Source organism: Glycine max, chromosome 8 (genome assembly GCF_000004515.6).
Source record: "Glycine max cultivar Williams 82 chromosome 8, Glycine_max_v4.0, whole genome shotgun sequence".
NCBI lineage: Eukaryota > Viridiplantae > Streptophyta > Magnoliopsida > Fabales > Fabaceae > Glycine > Glycine max.
Genome location: NC_038244.2, coordinates 8,507,274 through 8,529,633, shown reverse-complemented (window position 1 = coordinate 8,529,633; position 22,360 = coordinate 8,507,274). Strand labels below are relative to the sequence as shown.

At 35.5% G+C, this 22,360-nt stretch overlaps 5 protein-coding genes, 1 long non-coding RNA gene and 1 other non-coding gene across 7 annotated transcripts; 3 read left to right on the top strand and 4 right to left on the bottom strand.

Annotated features, from left to right (window-relative positions):
* Positions 1–671: 671 nt before the first annotated feature.
* Positions 672–1,718, bottom strand: LOC106799631 (uncharacterized). Its single transcript, XR_001389320.3, has 3 exons — positions 1,478–1,718; positions 1,161–1,247; positions 672–1,029 (listed from the first exon to the last, which is right to left on the bottom strand). It is a non-coding gene; the product is annotated as an uncharacterized lncRNA (long non-coding RNA).
* Positions 1,719–2,655: 937 nt separating this feature from the next.
* LOC121175284 (chalcone synthase 1) lies at positions 2,656–4,234 on the bottom strand. Its single transcript, XM_041018100.1, has 2 exons — positions 3,953–4,234; positions 2,656–3,830 (listed from the first exon to the last, which is right to left on the bottom strand). Exons 1-2 carry the CDS (start codon positions 4,128–4,130, stop codon positions 2,842–2,844), a joined length of 1,167 nt encoding a protein of 388 aa, XP_040874034.1. The 5' UTR covers positions 4,131–4,234; the 3' UTR covers positions 2,656–2,841.
* A 1,940-nt stretch (positions 4,235–6,174) lies between these two features.
* CHS3B (chalcone synthase 3) lies at positions 6,175–7,843 on the top strand. The gene is made up of 2 exons (XM_014778879.3): positions 6,175–6,574; positions 6,697–7,843. Exons 1-2 carry the CDS (start codon positions 6,397–6,399, stop codon positions 7,683–7,685), a joined length of 1,167 nt encoding a protein of 388 aa, XP_014634365.1. The 5' UTR covers positions 6,175–6,396; the 3' UTR covers positions 7,686–7,843.
* Positions 7,844–10,212: 2,369 nt separating this feature from the next.
* Positions 10,213–11,738, bottom strand: CHS4A (chalcone synthase 4a). Its single transcript, NM_001360423.1, has 2 exons — positions 11,479–11,738; positions 10,213–11,357 (listed from the first exon to the last, which is right to left on the bottom strand). The coding sequence occupies exons 1-2, from the start codon at positions 11,654–11,656 to the stop codon at positions 10,369–10,371; spliced, it is 1,167 nt and encodes a 388-aa protein (NP_001347352.1). The 5' UTR covers positions 11,657–11,738; the 3' UTR covers positions 10,213–10,368.
* Positions 11,739–15,386: 3,648 nt separating this feature from the next.
* Positions 15,387–17,595, top strand: LOC102665187 (hypothetical protein). The gene is made up of 2 exons (XM_006585090.4): positions 15,387–15,831; positions 15,909–17,595. The coding sequence occupies exon 2, from the start codon at positions 16,317–16,319 to the stop codon at positions 17,415–17,417; it is 1,101 nt and encodes a 366-aa protein (XP_006585153.2). The 5' UTR covers positions 15,387–15,831; positions 15,909–16,316; the 3' UTR covers positions 17,418–17,595.
* TRNAS-AGA (transfer RNA serine (anticodon AGA)) lies at positions 15,432–15,513 on the bottom strand. Its single transcript has one exon. It is a non-coding gene; the product is annotated as a tRNA-Ser (tRNA).
* A 2,003-nt stretch (positions 17,596–19,598) lies between the features above and the next one.
* CHS4B (chalcone synthase 4b) lies at positions 19,599–21,163 on the top strand. Its single transcript, NM_001371375.1, has 2 exons — positions 19,599–19,871; positions 19,993–21,163. The coding sequence occupies exons 1-2, from the start codon at positions 19,694–19,696 to the stop codon at positions 20,979–20,981; spliced, it is 1,167 nt and encodes a 388-aa protein (NP_001358304.1). The 5' UTR covers positions 19,599–19,693; the 3' UTR covers positions 20,982–21,163.
* Positions 21,164–22,360: the final 1,197 nt, after the last annotated feature.

Below are 22,360 nucleotides of genomic sequence, written 5' to 3'. Positions count from 1 at the left end.
TCTCTGCATTTCGCTGACAACTTTGCAAACTTAAAAGAACCCCCTGACTCAATAGAAATCACAATCTGTTTTTGTACTACAAAAAACATAAACTTTGATACAATAAATATGATCAATGACACTTCTAGTCACTAATAACACGTAGGAAAGATTGCCTCTATCATAGTTTAAAATTGCCAAATAATGGTTCATTTCACGCACTAACAGAATCGTAGTTTATTTCTAATTAAATTTATAGCAAGTAATGACTAATCCAATTTAGTCAAGGACCAATCAATACATCTCTGAATACAACTACTAATTCTAACCTTGGAGCCTACACTATACCTAGTAAGTGTTACGGAGCATTTTTTTATAATGTTGTCCTAACTTTTGTGTCAACTAAGATATAGTTCTTCAAATAATCAAGGTAGAAAGAACATTTTCTATGTTTACTTAATGTTGAAGTCCCACATCGAATATAGATAGTGTCGAGATAAACTATATAAGTGGGAAAAAATCATCACCTTAAAAGTCGGTTTGGTAGAGTCTTTCCTAAATGGATCCTTATGTTTGTCACGTCCCCTTGATCTTACCATGTAGAAAGTATATATATCAACATATTAACTTGTGAGTTGCCACAAGTATTTTTTACAAATTTAAAGTAAACTACCAAACTTAAAATCTCAAACAGATATCAAACCATGTGTTCCAATGGCAATATCTTTACTACAACACAGCTAAACACTCAGAAAATAGAAGAGTTGGTTGAGGAATTGCAGTACACAGAAAATTAAAGGAATGAATAAAAGAAATGGTTAACCTTATTCTTACTTTGATCCTTAGAGTGGACAATCCAGAGAAAGCTTTTTATGATTCAGAAATACAAAAGCAAAATATTATGAAGAGTGAAAATTGCATTATTGTCTAAGGTAAAATTAGTAAAGCTTTTACCTTAGATTTCAGTAGCTCCACCTTAAAGTTTATCTCTACCCTCCACTGTGTTCATAAACAAATCAAGTTGGGGGATGATCCTCTGAAGCATCTCATCTACATGTTTCAAGATCCATACATAAGTATCACTCACTAAAAGCAAGCTAGTAACGGGAAGAAACTTCATAATTGTAAACATACTTGTAAGCATGTCAGAATGTGTTCCAGAATAAAGAAATTAAACGTACTTGTATTTCCTTAAGAGTAGTTCCCTCTTTGTAGGTTGTCTAAATCTTGAAACTGACTGGTTTCAAGGATGTGATAAGTAATGGTGACTGCAAGGTGAATTAAAAGTAAAACACAAGGTAAATTAGTATAGGGGTCTAAATCTAACATTTGACATCATGTAATATTTGGAAACTACTACTGTCTTGTCATAACCAATTTTCTAGAACAGAGAATTAATATACTCCAGTATCATTTTTTTAATATTCAAAAAGAGAGGTCGAAATATGCAAGAAAGCCAAATCAAATGTGGCTAAAGTCAAACTCGTTTCCTTTTAACCTGGTGATCTGTTCTTGGATCGATGAGGATGAGAAGGCGATGCTCACTGAAGGAAGTTTGAAGCTAATTGTTGAAAGTATCAAGGGTATGCCTTCCAGCAATGGCATAAGCACCAATGTACTGAGCAAACTTGAGAACTGCTCTCTGCCCATAAGCACCTGAATTCAGCCAAGTGCCAAAGCAATTGATCAAACACTTAAAAACTGATTGGAAAATCAAAGAAAATATAACACTTAAAAACTATTCTATTCACATTGCAACCAATAAGAAAATCAAGAAATCAGAATGTGTTCCAGAATAAAGAAATTTATAAAAATATAATTTTAAGTACTTTATTTAAATAAGAAATTTTATAGATGAAGAAACTTTATTTAATGGTGTGTTTGGTAGAGGGGGTAAGGAGAAACAACTCCACTTAATAAAACTTGTTTACCTTTTTCATCAAATTGACTTTTTCATTTAGTTCACTAAATGAAACAAGTCCCTGTCATTTGTTATTTTCCTCCCCAATTCAATGATATCAGCTTGATACCTGCTCTGTATCAAACAAGTTTTCAAGGTTCAGCCCTTTGGACATAGAAATTAACTCAAATGCATTCATTGCTGTTGACTGCTGTTCGTTCTTCTCCGTCACATGGTGCTCCTGAAAACACATGCAAAATCCTTTATGAGATAATATTCCAGAACTCACAGAAAATCAATATCAATATCATGTCTAATTATCTTCAACATACTTCAGAATCTTTAAAGACAGCTTCAATATCGTCGAGGTTGGTTTCCCCATTCTTCTGAAAAACTGGAAGCTTATAATCTTTTCTTAAACCATTCATCATCCAAATTCTAACCTTGAAGCCTGTACTCTGGTAAGTGATATGGAATATTTTTTATATTTTTTTTCTAACGCTGTCCATACTTTTGTGTCAACTAAGATTTCGTTCTTTAAGTAATCAAGGTAGGACGTATATTTTATTAGCTACCACGATTACTTGATACTAATTGAATTCTTCTGTATAATTTTTCTCACACACCCAGATAACTCATACACAACACTCTTTACACAATTAGCCCATAAGTAAACCTGGTTCGAGACAGTTCTATAGTTCAATTTATCATCAATCATAGAGAATCTTTCAATGAAGATAAAATTGGACAAAAGATATTCACTTTGCAACTTCATATATAGATAACTTGTGTGTAAGCTTAATTGAAAAAATAGTATAACAAGTTGTTATTTACTAGTATACAAACAGAAGCATTTGCAGGGCAGGGGAAAAAAAATCGAAACACAATACGTTTTTTCAAACCGGCCAGCCAAGAATACATATGAAAAAAGAAAGATTTGTTCTCTTGCTCAATATATATGATCAGAGAGTGACACTGCGGAGCACAACAGTCTCAACGGTGAGTCCAGGGCCGAAACCAAATAGCACACCCCAGTCAAGACCTTCACCGGTTGTGCCAAGTCCATTTTCTATTGATTTCTTCCTCATTTGATCCAAGATGAATAGCACGCATGCACTTGACATGTTACCATACTCGCTGAGCACATGTCTAGTAGCTTCCATTTTTTCAGGCTTCAGGCCTAACTTAGCCTCAACTTGGTCCAAAATTGCGGGTCCACCAGGGTGTGCAATCCAGAAGATAGAATTGTAATCGGAGATTCCCAAGGGTTGGAAGGCTTCAACCAAGGCCTTCTCAATATTCTTGGAGATGAGTCCAGGAACATCCTTGAGGAGATGGAAAGTGAGACCAACTTCGCGAAGGTGTCCATCAATAGCCCCTTCACTGTCTGGAAGGATTGTCTGGGCAGTCCAGACAAGCTGAAACAAAGGCTTTTCAACTGGTAAGGGGTCTGATCCAACAATGACAGCGGCTGCACCATCTCCAAACAAGGCTTGACCCACAAGGCTATCAAGATGGGTGTCAGTTGGGCCGCGAAATGTGACTGCGGTGATCTCAGAACAAACGACAAGCACGCGAGCACCCTTGTTGTTTTCAGCGAGGTCTTTGGCCAAACGAAGCACCGTGCCACCGGCAAAGCAGCCTTGTTGGTACATCATGTAACGCTTGACGGAGGGGCGAAGGCCTAATAGTTTAGTGAGCTGATAATCAGCACCAGGCATGTCGACACCACTAGTGGTGCAAAAGATGAGATGGGTAATCTTGGACTTGGGTTGACCCCATTCCTTGATTGCCTTAGTTGCAGCCTCTTTTCCCAACTTTGGTACCTCCACAACCACCATGTCTTGCCTTGCATCCAACGAAGGTGCCATGTAAGCACAAACACTCGGATTCTCTTTCAGGATCTCTTCGTTTAAGTACATGTATCGCTTCTTAATCATCGACTTATCACCTGATCGAAATAATAAATTAAATTTCATTAATATCACTAATCAAATCAAAGGAATATGTTGAAAATAAACAATATACATATTGTATAAAGAAATGAAGAAAGGAGAGAGATATATATCTTACACATGCGCTTGAATTTTTCTTTGAGCTCGGTCATGTGCTCGCTGTTGGTGATGCGGAAATAATAGTCAGGATAGGTACTCTGATCCACGCAGTTGGGAGGAGTGGCGGTGCCAATAGCCATGACAGTGGCAGGGCCTTCTGCACGTTGCGCCTTACGAATCTCTTCAACACTCACCATCCTAGCTGGTTAAGAAAAGAATGGAAGTGGGAAGTAGCAAGTAGGATAGAAAGGGTATGATATGATGATGGGGGTGGATGTTGGAAAGTGATTTGGAAAGGTGGATATATATAGATAGTTGATATTGGTAGGTAGGCTAAGGTACGTAGATGCTATGCATGCTTCCTCTGACTCGTGGCTGCGCTTTGTTTCAACTATGTGGTGCCCCGCATGGCTACGTAGACTGATGACTACTCTCTTATTTTAACAACCCAATATTTTTGGTTTTTTGTTTATTTTTTAATCAACACGTTTTCATTAGGAGAAGCCACGAAAGTGATGAATTGATGATTAGGAAAAGTCAATGGTGAAGGTCATAGAGGGAAAAAAAAAGGGGGGTGGCCTCCAGGGTGATCCTATGGAAGGACTGACCCACTCCATTATGCATTGCAATAAGATGGGGTCAGGTTTGAAATTTTTCTTATAGATAAACTAAACATTAGATTTAATTATATTTTTTATTCTAATTTTTTAATTTTTGACGAATTTTATCTTAATCTTTAAATTTTGGACATTTTATCTCAACTTTTAATAATCCTACAAATTTTATCCTTCATCACTTTACTAGTTACATAATTATATTTTTTTTATCCCTAACTTATTAGTTTTTGCCAAATTTTATTCCAACTTTAAATTTTTTTGACAAAATTTATCCTTAATTTTAATTTTTTTTGACAAATTTTACCCCAACTTTTGTGCTTATAAATAGATAAATAATAGAGGATAAAATTCACAAGTTTCTTAAAAATTGAAAATAAAATGTGTCAAATTAAAAAATTAGGGATAAAATTCACTAAAAATTAAAAAATTAAAAATAAAAAGTGCAATTAAGCCTATGTGTAACTACATACGGTGGAAAATCAAACATAGATTCTCTTGTTAAATAATTAGGTTTGTATTTAAAATGAAATAACAACAAAGTTTATTTTCTCAAGAAAACAAAAAATGTTCCTAAAATTTCCTATGTTGTTATTTTAGTATTTAAATTTAATTTAACTATATTATATTTTAATTTCGAAAGTATGTTATTATTGTCATTTACATCGCATGACCTTTGAAACTTTGGATTAAAATGAGTTACCTTTGGTCATTTTAGCACTTTCAAGACTAAATTAACAGCGTCTTACGCTTTTACTTTTACGAATTTGTTCACTTATCCGATTAATAAAGACAGATATAAAAATTAAAACCCAACCTAATTCCTGTTGAATTTAATTTAGTGAGATCGAGAAAACCTTTGGGAAACTTTAAGGATGATTGGGTCAGCATTTTCATCGAATGCAATTTGGGAAGCATCAGTGTTTGGAATGGGTTTATGTGTGACAGGTTCTGTGGATTTCACATCAACAATAATAATAAGCAATTTTTTTCTTCTCAAAATCAAATTTATTCAATTTTGGTATTCGGTGGTGGGAATACAAGGCGTTCAACTGGTGCTTCATTTGGTTTGCTGATAGCGATAGGTGGTTGCTTTTATTTTCTCGTGGTTATGTTCTATAATCGGATGGCTGAATTATTCGTAAATGTTTAGAGGCTCTGCCAAGTTCAGCAAGATAAAGCTATTTTTTTCGTAATTATGCAACATGTTGCTGGTAGATAGCTTTGATGCACAGCAAAATTGTATTCTGATATAACTTTCAGTAGGGGCACAACTTGTGCAGCTAAGCTGCTTTTAATAATATTTCTATCCTTTGCATCTCAAGAAAAAAAAAATTGTTCATTGGATTGGAGTCGATTTTAGTTTTGCCAGAAATAACTGAATCAATCCAAATCAAATTGAATTACTAAATACTATTAACATTAAAGCTACTTTGTTGATGATGTTGATACGATACACTCCCTTTTTATAATGTCAATGACTATATCCTTTCTCTGTCAACAAATGACTATGTCCTTTTATCCAAATCTATTTATTTGAGAATCATTTTAACGTGTTTTTAATCAAATTTGTAAGGTATATATATAATCATTATAATGGGATAGTCAACAGTCAACATAGTCATGCAGTGTACAATATAGTTGAGAGAAAACACAGAACACAGCCAATTCGTTAGAGGAAACATGCTCATCATCTACTCAGTACTCACCTACCCACTTCAAGTTCAACTGTCTATCTATTCATATATATATACCCACCCTTCCAAACCACTTTGCAACATCCATCCAAGCCTTTTCTTTCCTAGCTACTACACTTTCATTCTTTGCTTCAGAAAATTAACTAGCTAGGATGGTCAGTGTTGAAGAGATCCGTAATGCACAACGTGCAGAGGGCCCTGCCACTGTCATGGCTATTGGCACCGCAACTCCTCCAAACTGTGTCGATCAGAGTACCTATCCTGACTATTATTTCCGCATCACCAACAGCGAGCACATGACCGAGCTCAAAGAAAAATTCAAGCGCATGTGTAAGATATATATCTCTCTCCTTTCTTCATTTCTTTATACAATATGTATATTGCTTATTTTCAACATATTCCTTTGATTTGATTAGTGATATTAATGAAATTTAATTTATTATTTCGATCAGGTGATAAGTCAATGATTAAGAAGCGATACATGTACTTAAATGAAGAAATCCTGAAAGAGAATCCGAGTGTTTGTGCTTACATGGCACCTTCGTTGGATGCAAGGCAAGACATGGTGGTTGTGGAGGTACCAAAGTTGGGAAAAGAGGCTGCAACTAAGGCAATCAAGGAATGGGGTCAACCCAAGTCCAAGATTACCCATCTCATCTTTTGCACCACTAGTGGTGTCGACATGCCTGGTGCTGATTATCAGCTCACTAAACTATTAGGCCTTCGCCCCTCCGTCAAGCGTTACATGATGTACCAACAAGGCTGCTTTGCCGGTGGCACGGTGCTTCGTTTGGCCAAAGACCTCGCTGAAAACAACAAGGGTGCTCGCGTGCTTGTCGTTTGTTCTGAGATCACCGCAGTCACATTCCGCGGCCCAACTGACACCCATCTTGATAGCCTTGTGGGTCAAGCCTTGTTTGGAGATGGTGCAGCCGCTGTCATTGTTGGATCAGACCCCTTACCAGTTGAAAAGCCTTTGTTTCAGCTTGTCTGGACTGCCCAGACAATCCTTCCAGACAGTGAAGGGGCTATTGATGGACACCTTCGCGAAGTTGGTCTCACTTTCCATCTCCTCAAGGATGTTCCTGGACTCATCTCCAAGAATATTGAGAAGGCCTTGGTTGAAGCCTTCCAACCCTTGGGAATCTCCGATTACAATTCTATCTTCTGGATTGCACACCCTGGTGGACCCGCAATTTTGGACCAAGTTGAGGCTAAGTTAGGCTTGAAGCCTGAAAAAATGGAAGCTACTAGACATGTGCTCAGCGAGTATGGTAACATGTCAAGTGCATGTGTGCTATTCATCTTGGATCAAATGAGGAAGAAATCAATAGAAAATGGACTTGGCACAACCGGTGAAGGCCTTGACTGGGGTGTGCTATTTGGTTTCGGCCCTGGACTCACCGTTGAGACTGTTGTGCTCCGCAGTGTCACTGTCTAATCCATATATCTTGTGCAAGACCAAGTCCTTTTCTTTCTTATTCATTCTTTCATGTTGAGTTTGAAAAATGTATTCTTTCTCTTCCTTTTTTTCCCTGCTTCCCTCACATGCTTCTTTTTTTATATCAGTAAATAAGAACATGTTATATTACTATTAATGCAATTAAGTTTTCACAAAATTCATCTATATATTCAGTTGCAAAGTGAATATCTCTTGTCCAATTTCATCTTTATTGAAAGATTCTTTGTGACTTGCTATAAAAGTGACTGTAGAACTTTGCAGGTTTATGGCTTAATTGTGTAAAGAGAATAGTGCCAATTAACGTAGTCCACTTAGGCTTAATTTTTTTTTTTTTTTTTTGTGTTGATTGAGTTATCTAACTGTGAGTCTGTGAGAAAAACATTATAAAAAAGGGATTAATAAGTATCAAGTAAACCTAGTAGGTAAGAAATTGCACTTCCTACCTTGATTACTTAATGAACAAAATCTAAGTCGACAAAGTGGTTGGACTGCTCTTCGCATTATTTGCCTTACAAGAGTTAACTACTTAACCACAATAGATAACATTTATCCATGACTTCGTATTAACACTTTAAAATAAATGTTCCATACCACCTATGAGGTGTAGTATGGGCTCTAAGGTTAGAATTTATGTTTCAGTTGGTATCATGCTGCAGCTTATGGTGTGCATCAATATGTGAAATCTATTACTCAATTTGTTTCAGTTTGTATTACATTTTCATTGTGTGCTTTTGATTTAATATATGAAATATCATAACGCAGTTTATCACTTTAGGTAGTTTTTATCATATTCCAGTTTATCTTGTGCTTCTGGTTGAGTATCAGATTGCAGTTTTTATCAGATTGTAGTTTATGGTGTGCTTCTGATTCAATATGTAAAATTTGTGACACAATTTGTTTCAGTTTTTATCTTATTGTAATTTATGATTTGGTTCTATCTGTGTATCATTTAGGTTTTGTTGTTCGGGTGATGGTGTGCTGTGAAATTTATCACAATCTCATGGGGTGCCAATTTGGCTCTGCTGCTCTGGCCATTGTATACCAATATGATTCTAATCATGGTATGTTAGTTTGTTTCTGGTTATGGTGTGTCAATTTTTTTTTACGTCTGTACCAATTTGATTCTGTTTTAGGGGCCTTGGTTTATTGTGAAATCTGTCACAATTTAGGGACATTTGTTAGTTTGTTTCAGTCATGGAGTTTTGTGATGTATTAATACCAACCAATTTACTTATGTAATGAGCATTTTAAAACCGAATGACCATTTAAAACCTTGCACATAAAAGCATAATTTTGATATCTCATTAGCATTTATTTGTCATTAGCATAACCTGTCACAACCAAGTTGTAATTCTTATCACACCCTTAAAATCTGACAAACTATAAATATCTAGTAAACCTAGTAGCTAAGAAAATGCACTTCTATCTTGATTACTTAAAGAATTAAATCTCAGTTGGGACAAAAAGTATGGTCATCATTTCGGATTATTGATTTTACATCAGTTAACTATTTCACCACATATAACACGTGTGTGTAGGTATTAACACGTTTATGGGGGGATATCCATATCACCTACCAGGTATAGTATAGGCTCCAATGTTAGAATTAGTAGTTATTTTCTGATAAAAATGTTCCTTATCACCGACCTGTTTTATCATAAATTATAATATGTTTACAAATACAAACTATATATAATATGATAAAAACAATACTATCATATTATTGAAGATAATTAATTGTAGAAAAATGTATCATTGCTTACTTTGCAATACAATCATGACTCAAGAGTCTTCCTATTTAGGCAACTGATAATCAAGAATAACAGGAAATATGTGGTTGGTCCAATAACAATTCAATAGTGGGTGGCCCAATAGGCTAAAAAAATGGTAGGATACTTTCTTAGTATTAGGGACTAAATCAACCCCAAAAAATCGACGTTAAATGAAGATCGTCCAAGTTTTATTTAAACCACATCTTTAATTCGATGTGGGACTAAACCATCATCCTTGAAGTTTCAATTAAGGCAACCCCAAAGAGGCCCCAACTAAAGAAGGATAGGACTGACGGCAATTAAGGTGGTTTTCCAACATATCCCTTACTGAATCTACATAATTTTCGTCCGTATAAATCTCCATAGCAAGACTTCCACCTCTTTTGAGCAAGAGTCCTCCGGAGATGACGTAGGAAGTGCATTTTCTTAGCTACTAGGTTTACTTGATACTTTTTTTTTTACTGCGGTTTACTTGATACTTATTGATCTGTTTCATATAATGTTGTATATCACAGTCAAATAACTCACCCAAGACAGAAAATTTTAAGCTAAACTGGACTAAGTTAATCGGCACAACTCTCTTTACACAAACCACATAATTCCAAACAGTTCTACAGTCCAATTTATACACAATCACGAAGAATCTTTTGTTGGAGATGAAATTGGTAAAAATAAAATAGAAGATATTCACTTTGCAACTGTATAGTATAGATCAATTGTGTATAAGCTTAATTGCATTAATAATAAGATGTGTTCTCGTTTAGTGTTTACTGGTATACAAAAAAGAAGAATGTGAGAAAGCAAAAGAGAAAGAATACATTTTTCAAACTAAAAAAGCAATAATACATAAGAAGAAAAGAAGGATCTGTGTTCTTGCTCAATATATATGATTAGACAGTGACACTGCGGAGTACAACAGTCTCAACAGTGAGTCCAGGACCGAAACCAAATAGCACACCCCAGTCAAGGCCTTCGCCGGTTGTGCCAAGTCCATTTTCTATTGATTTCTTCCGCATTTGATCCAAGATGAATAGCACACATGCACTTGACATGTTACCATACTCGCTGAGCACATGCCTAGTAGCTTCCATTTTTTCAGGCTTCAAGCCTAACTTAGCCTCCACTTGGTCCAAAATTGCGGGTCCACCAGGGTGTGCAATCCAGAAGATAGAATTGTAATCGGAGATTCCCAAGGGTTGGAAGGCTTCAACCAAGGCCTTCTCAATATTCTTGGAGATGAGTCCAGGAACATCCTTGAGGAGATGGAAAGTGAGACCAACTTCGCGAAGGTGTCCATCAATAGCCCCTTCACTGTCTGGAAGGATTGTCTGGGCAGTCCAGACAAGCTGAAACAAAGGCTTTTCAACTGGTAAGGGGTCTGATCCAACAATGACAGCGGCTGCACCATCTCCAAACAAGGCTTGACCCACAAGGCTATCAAGATGGGTGTCAGTTGGGCCGCGGAATGTGACTGCGGTGATCTCAGAACAAACGACAAGCACGCGAGCACCCTTGTTGTTTTCAGCGAGGTCTTTGGCCAAACGAAGCACCGTGCCACCGGCAAAGCAGCCTTGTTGGTACATCATGTAACGCTTGACGGAGGGACGAAGGCCTAATAGTTTAGTGAGCTGATAATCAGCACCAGGCATGTCGACACCACTAGTGGTGCAAAAGATGAGATGGGTAATCTTGGACTTGGGTTGACCCCATTCCTTGATTGCCTTAGTTGCAGCCTCTTTTCCCAACTTTGGTACCTCCATAACCACCATGTCTTGCCTTGCATCCAACGAAGGTGCCATATATGCACAAACACTGGGATTCTCCTTCAGGATCTCTTCGTTTAAGTACATGTATCGCTTCTTAATCATCGACTTATCACCTGAAATAATAAATTAAATTTCATTGATATCATTAATGAAATCAAAGGTATATGTTGGAAATAAGCAACATGCATATTATATAATGAAATGAAGATAGGATAAAAGAGAGAGATATCTTACACATGCGTTTGAATTTTTCTTTGAGCTCGGTCATGTGCTCGCTGTTGGTGATGCGGAAATAATAGTCAGGATAGGTACTCTGATCCACGCAGTTGGGAGGAGTGGCGGTGCCAATAGCCATGACAGTGGCAGGGCCTTCTGCACGTTGCGCCTTACGAATCTCTTCAACACTCACCATCCTAGCTAGTTAATTTTCTGGAGCAAAGGATGAAAGTGAAGTAGTAGCTATCTACGAAAGAAAAGGCTTGGATGGATGTTGCAAAGTGGCTTGGAAGGGTGGATATATATATATAGAAAAGTGTGGGTAGGTAGATTAAGGTAGATGCAGTGCATGCTTCCTTTCTCTGACTGCGCTTGTGGTGTGCACCCACCGCATGTCTAAGTAGACCGCTGATTCTCCCCATTATAGTTATACTTACCAACCCATTTTTTTTTCTTTTCCTAATGATCAGCAAATAACCGGGTTTTAATTTTCTGTTTTTTTTTCTTTAGTTGAGTTATGTTTATGAAAAAAAAAATGTCACGAGGAAATTATTTGTTTTTAATACCAAGTCTGATTGATTGATTTGTCTCATTTATCATCTTGAAAACATTCCAATAAAAAATAAATGTTTTAAATAAAACTGTTTTTAAACAAGAGATTCATGATTTTTTTGCAATTCAGATATCCTGTCCATTATATGGATATCTATTTTTTTCACCTCCATGGTGCTTAAAAATTTCAAAGACTAATATTAAATTCTTTTTTAAAAAAAATTGAAAAACATTTTTTCTCTTATCTTCTCTCTCATGAAAGAAACTGGTCGTGGTTATGTTGGTCTGAAGAGAAATTATTAAATGATTATGATTTATCTTGGTTCTTACACTATATTAATTTTTATGTAATATATAATCAAGTAATCATAAATTAATAATTTTTAATATGTGTTATATAAATATTAGTTTGAGATTATAGACATGTGTGGCTGTGAACTACTTCATAATTTATTTGGTTTGGGAGGGGATTAAACTGAACTTTATCTTTGGAATAAGTGGGTGATGAAGCTTTACGTTAGTATGCTCCAACGAACAACAATCTGATCAGGAATTGGGGAGTTGGTATAGTTTTATTATTTTATCTTAAGTTAACTTGATGCAAGTCTACTTTCAGAATGAAATATGAACATCAAATGAATCATTTTTGGCTCTAAGTTAAAAGTAACTTATATCCCACAACTTCTTAACAAGTTCAGTCATCTAACTTCTCCAAAATCAAAATTGAACATTAAATATATAGTATATTTTTAATTTAATTCATAATTATATCGCTTTCTTTCTTCAATTTGTAAGACGCATAAATAAAACCATCACCAAAATGTTTGTTTTATGATTAATTTCATGAAATAAATATATTTGATTTGTGGAAAATTATATAGTTGGCTTTATTATAACTAATTACTTTTAGCTTTTGTAAGTTCACTGTTTTTGTTATTCTTTTCTTTTACGAGAAGGTGCATTGCATTCAAGTATATCATGCGAGAAAGAAGAACTAAAACAGGGTCAATATTGACTTTGACAACAAATGGAACTTTTAAGTTTTAATCTTAAAATGACTTTATCTATTGATCTTTGTTATTTGACTTATGCTACACGATAGTTTTACTTTCATTTTCATTAATAACTAGTATTACATAGTATAAATATTTATTTTATATAATAACTAAAATTTCTGACATAAATAATCTTAATATTAAATTACATTATAATTAAAATTTTAATAAACAAATATTTTGGGCGGCGCTTTAGTATGCTCCAACGAACAACAATCTGATCGGGAATTGCAAAGTTGGTATAGTTTTATTATTTTATCATAATATTAAATTACATTATAATTAAAATCTTAACAAACAAATATTTTGAATATATAAATTATATTTCAGATTCATAATAAATAATTTAAATTGTGATATAAGGTTTATTTTTAACTACTGATATTTTAAAGAAATATTTAAATTTAATTTAAAATAGAGAGAAAAAAAACATAAAGATAAAAGGAGATAAGATTGTTTGAGATGATTAATTAAGAGAAATAGTTTTTAGCTGGTTGTGTTGGTAATTTTAGCACATGTGAGTAAATAAGCTTTAGGAAAGAGTTACTCATTATAAAGAAAATATTAGTTAGAAAGTTTTTTTTCTTAAGTAAAAGACCACGAGTGTCTTTAACCTAGTAGGTTAAAGATTAATTTCGTTTGTGGTATGTAGTTGTTCCTGATTCAAGGGAATTTTGCATAAGATGGAAATCAAACACAAATTTTTTCACCAAATAGATAGTTTTTACTCACGTGAATACAACGAAATCTTATATTACTGCATCAATCCTTTGAATTAGTTTGAAAGTCTACTAAGTTATTTTTCTTTCTTATGAGTAGGAAAATTAAAAGAAACAAAGATAAAAAGAGGCTAATAGTCATACAATTGTGATATCATATTATGATACTAATGATCATGTATACATTTAGAATTATGATTGCATTTTTAATTTTGGAATTAGGGGTGAGAAGAAAATTCGTACTTGCAAATATTTGTGAGCAATATTTGTTATGAAAAAAATTAAAATGAATAGTTTAATAGCTATTCATGAGTAAAATAAATATATTTTTATATACTTATTAATGGAGTGAGGGTGGATAATAAGAAATCCATATCATGATTACCTATAATTTAAAATTACTTTAAATGTCCTTAATAATATAAAATAATTTTTCTGATTTATTTTTAGTATAAACATATGCTTCAAAAATTATTTATTTTTAATATAAATATATCTTTTTTTAAAATTATTATTTTTAATATAAATATATGTTTCAAACCTGATGTGATCTTTACTAGGAGCGGATTATTTGATACATGTTACAGAGTTTTTTAGATGACACCACTTCCAGGAAGATAAGTCATGGTAGACTCCACAAAGATTACCTTGATAAGTCCAAGATTGGAGTAGCGAGGAACTCAAAGAGAAATTTTCACAAAATTTTTTTAAATGCCAAAAGTCCTTCTATTGAAAACGAACTTCATACATATAGAGTATCTAAATGAAAAGATAGAAATAAGCATATGTTTTTCAAAACAGTTTTGACCAAAATTACAACGAAAAAATTATAAATTAAAAAAAGAACATATTTAACATGGGTCTTCAAATTAGTTTGGGCCTTCAGCAACAATTAATATTCTTAATTAGTAGTGCCTTTGCATATGGGTATTCATCATTCTCCACTTGGATATTGTTAAGTATGTCTGTTACCATTTGTTGGAGGGTACCCGGTGACTGTTTGATCTTACGCCTGGTTATATATTCCTGTATTTAGACAGTTTTAGGATTCTCATCAAAATCTTTTTATTTCTTTATTTTTTTTTAGTTTTTTTTTTACTTAATATGAGTATTTAATGAAAGTACACATTGGGAGTTTATCTATGGTCTTTATGAATGTTGGATTGCATTAATTATTTCATTGTCATGCACAATTTGTCATATATCATACTTCCTTTCTTTTTATTTATAAGATCCAAATTTAAAATTATGTTTGTTTTTTTTATAAGACTCAATTTATAATGTTTATTATATTAATTATTTTTATACTAGAAATACTCTTCATTAAAAGAAAAAAAGAAAACATATTATTAAAAGTACTTATTGTCTTCTTACTTTCATCAAGTAATAGGTAGAACTTTTTTATCTTTATGCTTCAAGTATGTTGTTGCACTTGTCATGTTATTTTATTTTTGTACTTCGCACACATTTGAAGGTATGAAAGTAGGTAGAATATTTTGTCTTCTTCTTCTATGGGCGAAACTTGAAAACTTCTAAAAATACAATTTTACCATTAAATTAAAATGGTGTGCCCATACTCACCTTGGGTAGGAGAGGAAAAAAGAGAATGAAATGTGTTGAAAGAGGATGCAATAAAAGATAAAAGCGTGAACAGCAGGATTCGAACCTGCGCGGGCAGAGCCCACATGATTTCTAGTCATGCCCGATAACCACTCCGGCATGTCCACAGAATTGAAGGCAACTTTTCATATTTTATATTTTTACATATACAAATCCCCCCAAAAAAATCATCTGAAAAATTAGCTATTATTCTGGGAAATACAGCCGGAACATTTTCAGTCTCTGCTTTGGAATTTTGCAAGGGAATCGAATACGGTTTAGATCGTTCCCCACTTATGAACACAGCGGGAATCGTTGATGTTAGCTAGTTTTTCGTGACTTCATTCATTCCGTAGTGAATTATTGTTTTGATATTTTTTTTCTCGAGAAAACTTCACTTTCCCTGAAAATCACTCCGCTCTCCTCTCGCTCCGAAATCCGAAAAGGTAAGCATGCTCCATCCTTCTTCTTTCCCTTAGTTTTACATTTTCCGGAGAGATTCATTCGATTAGCCAACCGCTAGGTTAAAATCGCGGATTGAAAAAGCGAAATTCTTTTTGAAACAACCTGCACGATCTGCGCGTTCTCGATGCAATCAGAATCGCTATCGGAAAAGGTTTTGGTGCTCGCGGAGGAAGAGAAAGAGGAGGAGGAAGAAGAAGAGGAAAAACATAGCCAGAACGTCGGAGTAGAGATTATCGGTTACCGATGATTCCTCCGAGGCGGAAGAAATGGACCGAGGCGGAGGAGAAAACCCTAATCGACAAGTACGGGGAGCTGGTGGAGGACGGTTCGCTGGCTAAGATGCGGACGCGGGAGAAGAAGTTCAAGCCGATTGCTTGTCACGTGAATTCGGTGCATCACGTTCGCGATCCCGTGGCGTACCCTTGGCAGTGGAGTTGGAAGGACGTTTCGACGAAGGTGCAAGAACATGCGGCACCAGTATTTGCTTGTGAAGCAGAAGATCAAGAGGCCCGAGTTTTCTGGGTCCGGAGGAGGAGGGGATTGTGATGATGTGAGTGAGTTTGACTGGGTGGAGGGGCTTACTCATTGGTCTAATTTTCTTAGGTATAAGGATGTGTTTGGGGATGTTGCACTTGTTGTTGGTGGTCATGGTGGGAATGAGTTGATGGGGATTGAGGATGGGGATCACGGGGATCGTGATGGGGATAATGGGGATGGTTTTCTTGCTGGTGGTGGGGGGATGGATATGGTTGAGTTTGGGCAGATGGGTCATTCCGGGGATGGGGATTTCGGGGCTGCTATGGATGGGGTGGACAATGAGGTGATGGGGTTGGGGTTTGAGTATGAGGCTGAGGAAGGGGAGGTGAATTACAATGGGAGTGGTGGTCGGGAGAGGGAGGATGCAGCCGAGAATGGTTTTGTGTTTGAGGAGGAAGGGGAAGTCACAGGGTCAAGTTTGAAGAAGAAGAGGAAGGCAGTGAAGGGGATGGAGAAGAAGGCGTGGAGGATTCTTGCTAACCAGCTGGGGCAGTTGAGGGAGATGGAGGCGCGGTTCGAGCAGCGTGAGCTGGAGAGGGAGCGTGATAGGCAGAGGAGGGAGAATTTGCGAGTGGAGCTTGATAAGCAGTGGGAGAAGAAGCTTGAGGAGAGGGACAAACTTAGGAGGCAGAGGATGGTGGAGTGGGAAGCTATGGAGAAGGAAAATGAAGAGATGGAAAGGAAGAGGAGAGAGGAAGAGTTGATTCATGAGAGGGAATGGGAGGAGGGAATGAATTGCAGGAGGCTGGAATGGAAGAAGAGGGTTGACGAGATGCTGAGCCAGCACCGAGCAGAAATGGGCCAGATGCAGACTCGTTTTCTTCATGAGCAGCAAAATCTTACTAACCAATTGCTTGGTATATTCTCGCAGTGGCCTGCCCAACCCGCTGGCCTATCTGATCACACTAGTGCTAGCAACCATTATCTTTCACATATGATGCAAAATTTGCATCATGTGAATGGAATTGTTCACGGTGACGCTAGGGTTGAGGGAGATAATCAAGAAGATCAATTCATTGTTGATGGATGAAGTATCTCTTCCATTTTGTGTATCTGCTGGGGAAGTCCAGGAATATTTCTGTTACAAGTGGCAAAAAGTGCACATAATTGTTGAATGCATTCTTAATTGTACTTTCTTCAATTAGGTATTGTTGTATACTATTATAATATTTTAGTGTAACTAATCAATATAAATAATGTTTTTTTTCCTTGTTTTCGTCCGTACTGAACTTTGAAACTCAGAAACTGAGTGTAAAGGTCACATTTTTTGTCCAATACATGCTTTAATGCTTCTATTCAAACCATCTATTATCTGAAGCCTATAAAATGTAAATACATTCAAGGAGTAATTTTCTGTTGGTTCTTTAATCTGCAATCCAACTTATTGTAATGCTAATGAAACAGCATATGACATTTAGCCTTATTCATCCTCTGTTATTGTTTTCTGCTATACTTTAGCTAAGTTCATGTCCTATATTCTTTCCAAATATTCAGTTATAAGTTAATCCTTGCCTTGTTTTAACCCTTATGCACATGTCAGATGTGTTACTGTGTGTTTGGTAAAATGAAATTTGAAATTTAATTATCTTTTTTCCTCCTTACATTTTTATTCTTACAAAGTTCACCTATACTCTGGCATGTTCTCCTGTGTAATCTTTAATTGCTGGATCTTCTTCATATTTGATTACAAGATTATAGTAGGAGCTATGAATGAAGTTGATTCAGAATTATACTAGAATTTTTATAATTTTTTGTTTCGTTTCATGTTTTGATAAATGTTTATTTATTTAATATTAACTGGTATACACACATCTCATGCCCTAACTCCTATATACACACCTGTTGTTACCCATACCAATGTGATGATAATGGGAGTGAGCATTTGCAAACAATGCCCATTCACAACTTTCAATTCTGTTTACTAGAGTTCTTTAGTAAGTTGTTTAACCACGAGACATAACATTTGTCTTATTTTATAGTTACTAAGTTCAACTATTTATATTGTCTTTCACTTGCAACCATGTTTATCCCTATATTAATTTGTAATTATCAAATGTTGCCCGATGATAAATTTGGCCCCAAATATTCCAATTTCCTGTACTTTTTCTCCGGTAGAAGTTTCCATTATTTTTAAAATCTTACACAAACATGATTCAGTTTGGATAAAATTTCTTAACAAGCATTTATAGGTAAAGAAAATAAGGAAGCAGAATAAATCGATTTTCAATTTTGATTTTGGAGAAGTTAGATGACTGAACTTGTTAAGAAGTTGTGGGATATAAGTTACTTTTAACTTAGAGCCAAAAATGATTCATTTGATGTTCATATTTCATTCTGAAAGTAGACTTGCATCAAGTTAACTTAAGATAAAATAATAAAACTATACCAACTCCCCAATTCCTGATCAGATTGTTGTTCGTTGGAGCATACTAACGTAAAGCTTCATCACCCACTTATTCCAAAGATAAAGTTCAGTTTAATCCCCTCCCAAACCAAATAAATTATGAAGTAGTTCACAGCCACACATGTCTATAATCTCAAACTAATATTTATATAACACATATTAAAAATTATTAATTTATGATTACTTGATTATATATTACATAAAAATTAATATAGTGTAAGAACCAAGATAAATCATAATCATTTAATAATTTCTCTTCAGACCAACATAACCACGACCAGTTTCTTTCATGAGAGAGAAGATAAGAGAAAAAATGTTTTTCAATTTTTTTTAAAAAAGAATTTAATATTAGTCTTTGAAATTTTTAAGCACCATGGAGGTGAAAAAAATAGATATCCATATAATGGACAGGATATCTGAATTGCAAAAAAATCATGAATCTCTTGTTTAAAAACAGTTTTATTTAAAACATTTATTTTTTATTGGAATGTTTTCAAGATGATAAATGAGACAAATCAATCAATCAGACTTGGTATTAAAAACAAATAATTTCCTCGTGACATTTTTTTTTTCATAAACATAACTCAACTAAAGAAAAAAAAACAGAAAATTAAAACCCGGTTATTTGCTGATCATTAGGAAAAGAAAAAAAAATGGGTTGGTAAGTATAACTATAATGGGGAGAATCAGCGGTCTACTTAGACATGCGGTGGGTGCACACCACAAGCGCAGTCAGAGAAAGGAAGCATGCACTGCATCTACCTTAATCTACCTACCCACACTTTTCTATATATATATATCCACCCTTCCAAGCCACTTTGCAACATCCATCCAAGCCTTTTCTTTCGTAGATAGCTACTACTTCACTTTCATCCTTTGCTCCAGAAAATTAACTAGCTAGGATGGTGAGTGTTGAAGAGATTCGTAAGGCGCAACGTGCAGAAGGCCCTGCCACTGTCATGGCTATTGGCACCGCCACTCCTCCCAACTGCGTGGATCAGAGTACCTATCCTGACTATTATTTCCGCATCACCAACAGCGAGCACATGACCGAGCTCAAAGAAAAATTCAAACGCATGTGTAAGATATCTCTCTCTTTTATCCTATCTTCATTTCATTATATAATATGCATGTTGCTTATTTCCAACATATACCTTTGATTTCATTAATGATATCAATGAAATTTAATTTATTATTTCAGGTGATAAGTCGATGATTAAGAAGCGATACATGTACTTAAACGAAGAGATCCTGAAGGAGAATCCCAGTGTTTGTGCATATATGGCACCTTCGTTGGATGCAAGGCAAGACATGGTGGTTATGGAGGTACCAAAGTTGGGAAAAGAGGCTGCAACTAAGGCAATCAAGGAATGGGGTCAACCCAAGTCCAAGATTACCCATCTCATCTTTTGCACCACTAGTGGTGTCGACATGCCTGGTGCTGATTATCAGCTCACTAAACTATTAGGCCTTCGTCCCTCCGTCAAGCGTTACATGATGTACCAACAAGGCTGCTTTGCCGGTGGCACGGTGCTTCGTTTGGCCAAAGACCTCGCTGAAAACAACAAGGGTGCTCGCGTGCTTGTCGTTTGTTCTGAGATCACCGCAGTCACATTCCGCGGCCCAACTGACACCCATCTTGATAGCCTTGTGGGTCAAGCCTTGTTTGGAGATGGTGCAGCCGCTGTCATTGTTGGATCAGACCCCTTACCAGTTGAAAAGCCTTTGTTTCAGCTTGTCTGGACTGCCCAGACAATCCTTCCAGACAGTGAAGGGGCTATTGATGGACACCTTCGCGAAGTTGGTCTCACTTTCCATCTCCTCAAGGATGTTCCTGGACTCATCTCCAAGAATATTGAGAAGGCCTTGGTTGAAGCCTTCCAACCCTTGGGAATCTCCGATTACAATTCTATCTTCTGGATTGCACACCCTGGTGGACCCGCAATTTTGGACCAAGTGGAGGCTAAGTTAGGCTTGAAGCCTGAAAAAATGGAAGCTACTAGGCATGTGCTCAGCGAGTATGGTAACATGTCAAGTGCATGTGTGCTATTCATCTTGGATCAAATGCGGAAGAAATCAATAGAAAATGGACTTGGCACAACCGGCGAAGGCCTTGACTGGGGTGTGCTATTTGGTTTCGGTCCTGGACTCACTGTTGAGACTGTTGTACTCCGCAGTGTCACTGTCTAATCATATATATTGAGCAAGAACACAGATCCTTCTTTTCTTCTTATGTATTATTGCTTTTTTAGTTTGAAAAATGTATTCTTTCTCTTTTGCTTTCTCACATTCTTCTTTTTTGTATACCAGTAAACACTAAACGAGAACACATCTTATTATTAATGCAATTAAGCTTATACACAATTGATCTATACTATACAGTTGCAAAGTGAATATCTTCTATTTTATTTTTACCAATTTCATCTCCAACAAAAGATTCTTCGTGATTGTGTATAAATTGGACTGTAGAACTGTTTGGAATTATGTGGTTTGTGTAAAGAGAGTTGTGCCGATTAACTTAGTCCAGTTTAGCTTAAAATTTTCTGTCTTGGGTGAGTTATTTGACTGTGATATACAACATTATATGAAACAGATCAATAAGTATCAAGTAAACCGCAGTAAAAAAAAAAGTATCAAGTAAACCTAGTAGCTAAGAAAATGCACTTCCTACGTCATCTCCGGAGGACTCTTGCTCAAAAGAGGTGGAAGTCTTGCTATGGAGATTTATACGGACGAAAATTATGTAGATTCAGTAAGGGATATGTTGGAAAACCACCTTAATTGCCGTCAGTCCTATCCTTCTTTAGTTGGGGCCTCTTTGGGGTTGCCTTAATTGAAACTTCAAGGATGATGGTTTAGTCCCACATCGAATTAAAGATGTGGTTTAAATAAAACTTGGACGATCTTCATTTAACGTCGATTTTTTGGGGTTGATTTAGTCCCTAATACTAAGAAAGTATCCTACCATTTTTTTAGCCTATTGGGCCACCCACTATTGAATTGTTATTGGACCAACCACATATTTCCTGTTATTCTTGATTATCAGTTGCCTAAATAGGAAGACTCTTGAGTCATGATTGTATTGCAAAGTAAGCAATGATACATTTTTCTACAATTAATTATCTTCAATAATATGATAGTATTGTTTTTATCATATTATATATAGTTTGTATTTGTAAACATATTATAATTTATGACTAAAACAGGTCGGTGATAAGGAACATTTTTATCAGAAAATAACTACTAATTCTAACATTGGAGCCTATACTATACCTGGTAGGTGATATGGATATCCCCCCATAAACGTGTTAATACCTACACACACGTGTTATATGTGGTGAAATAGTTAACTGATGTAAAATCAATAATCCGAAATGATGACCATACTTTTTGTCCCAACTGAGATTTAATTCTTTAAGTAATCAAGATAGAAGTGCATTTTCTTAGCTACTAGGTTTACTAGATATTTATAGTTTGTCAGATTTTAAGGGTGTGATAAGAATTACAACTTGGTTGTGACAGGTTATGCTAATGACAAATAAATGCTAATGAGATATCAAAATTATGCT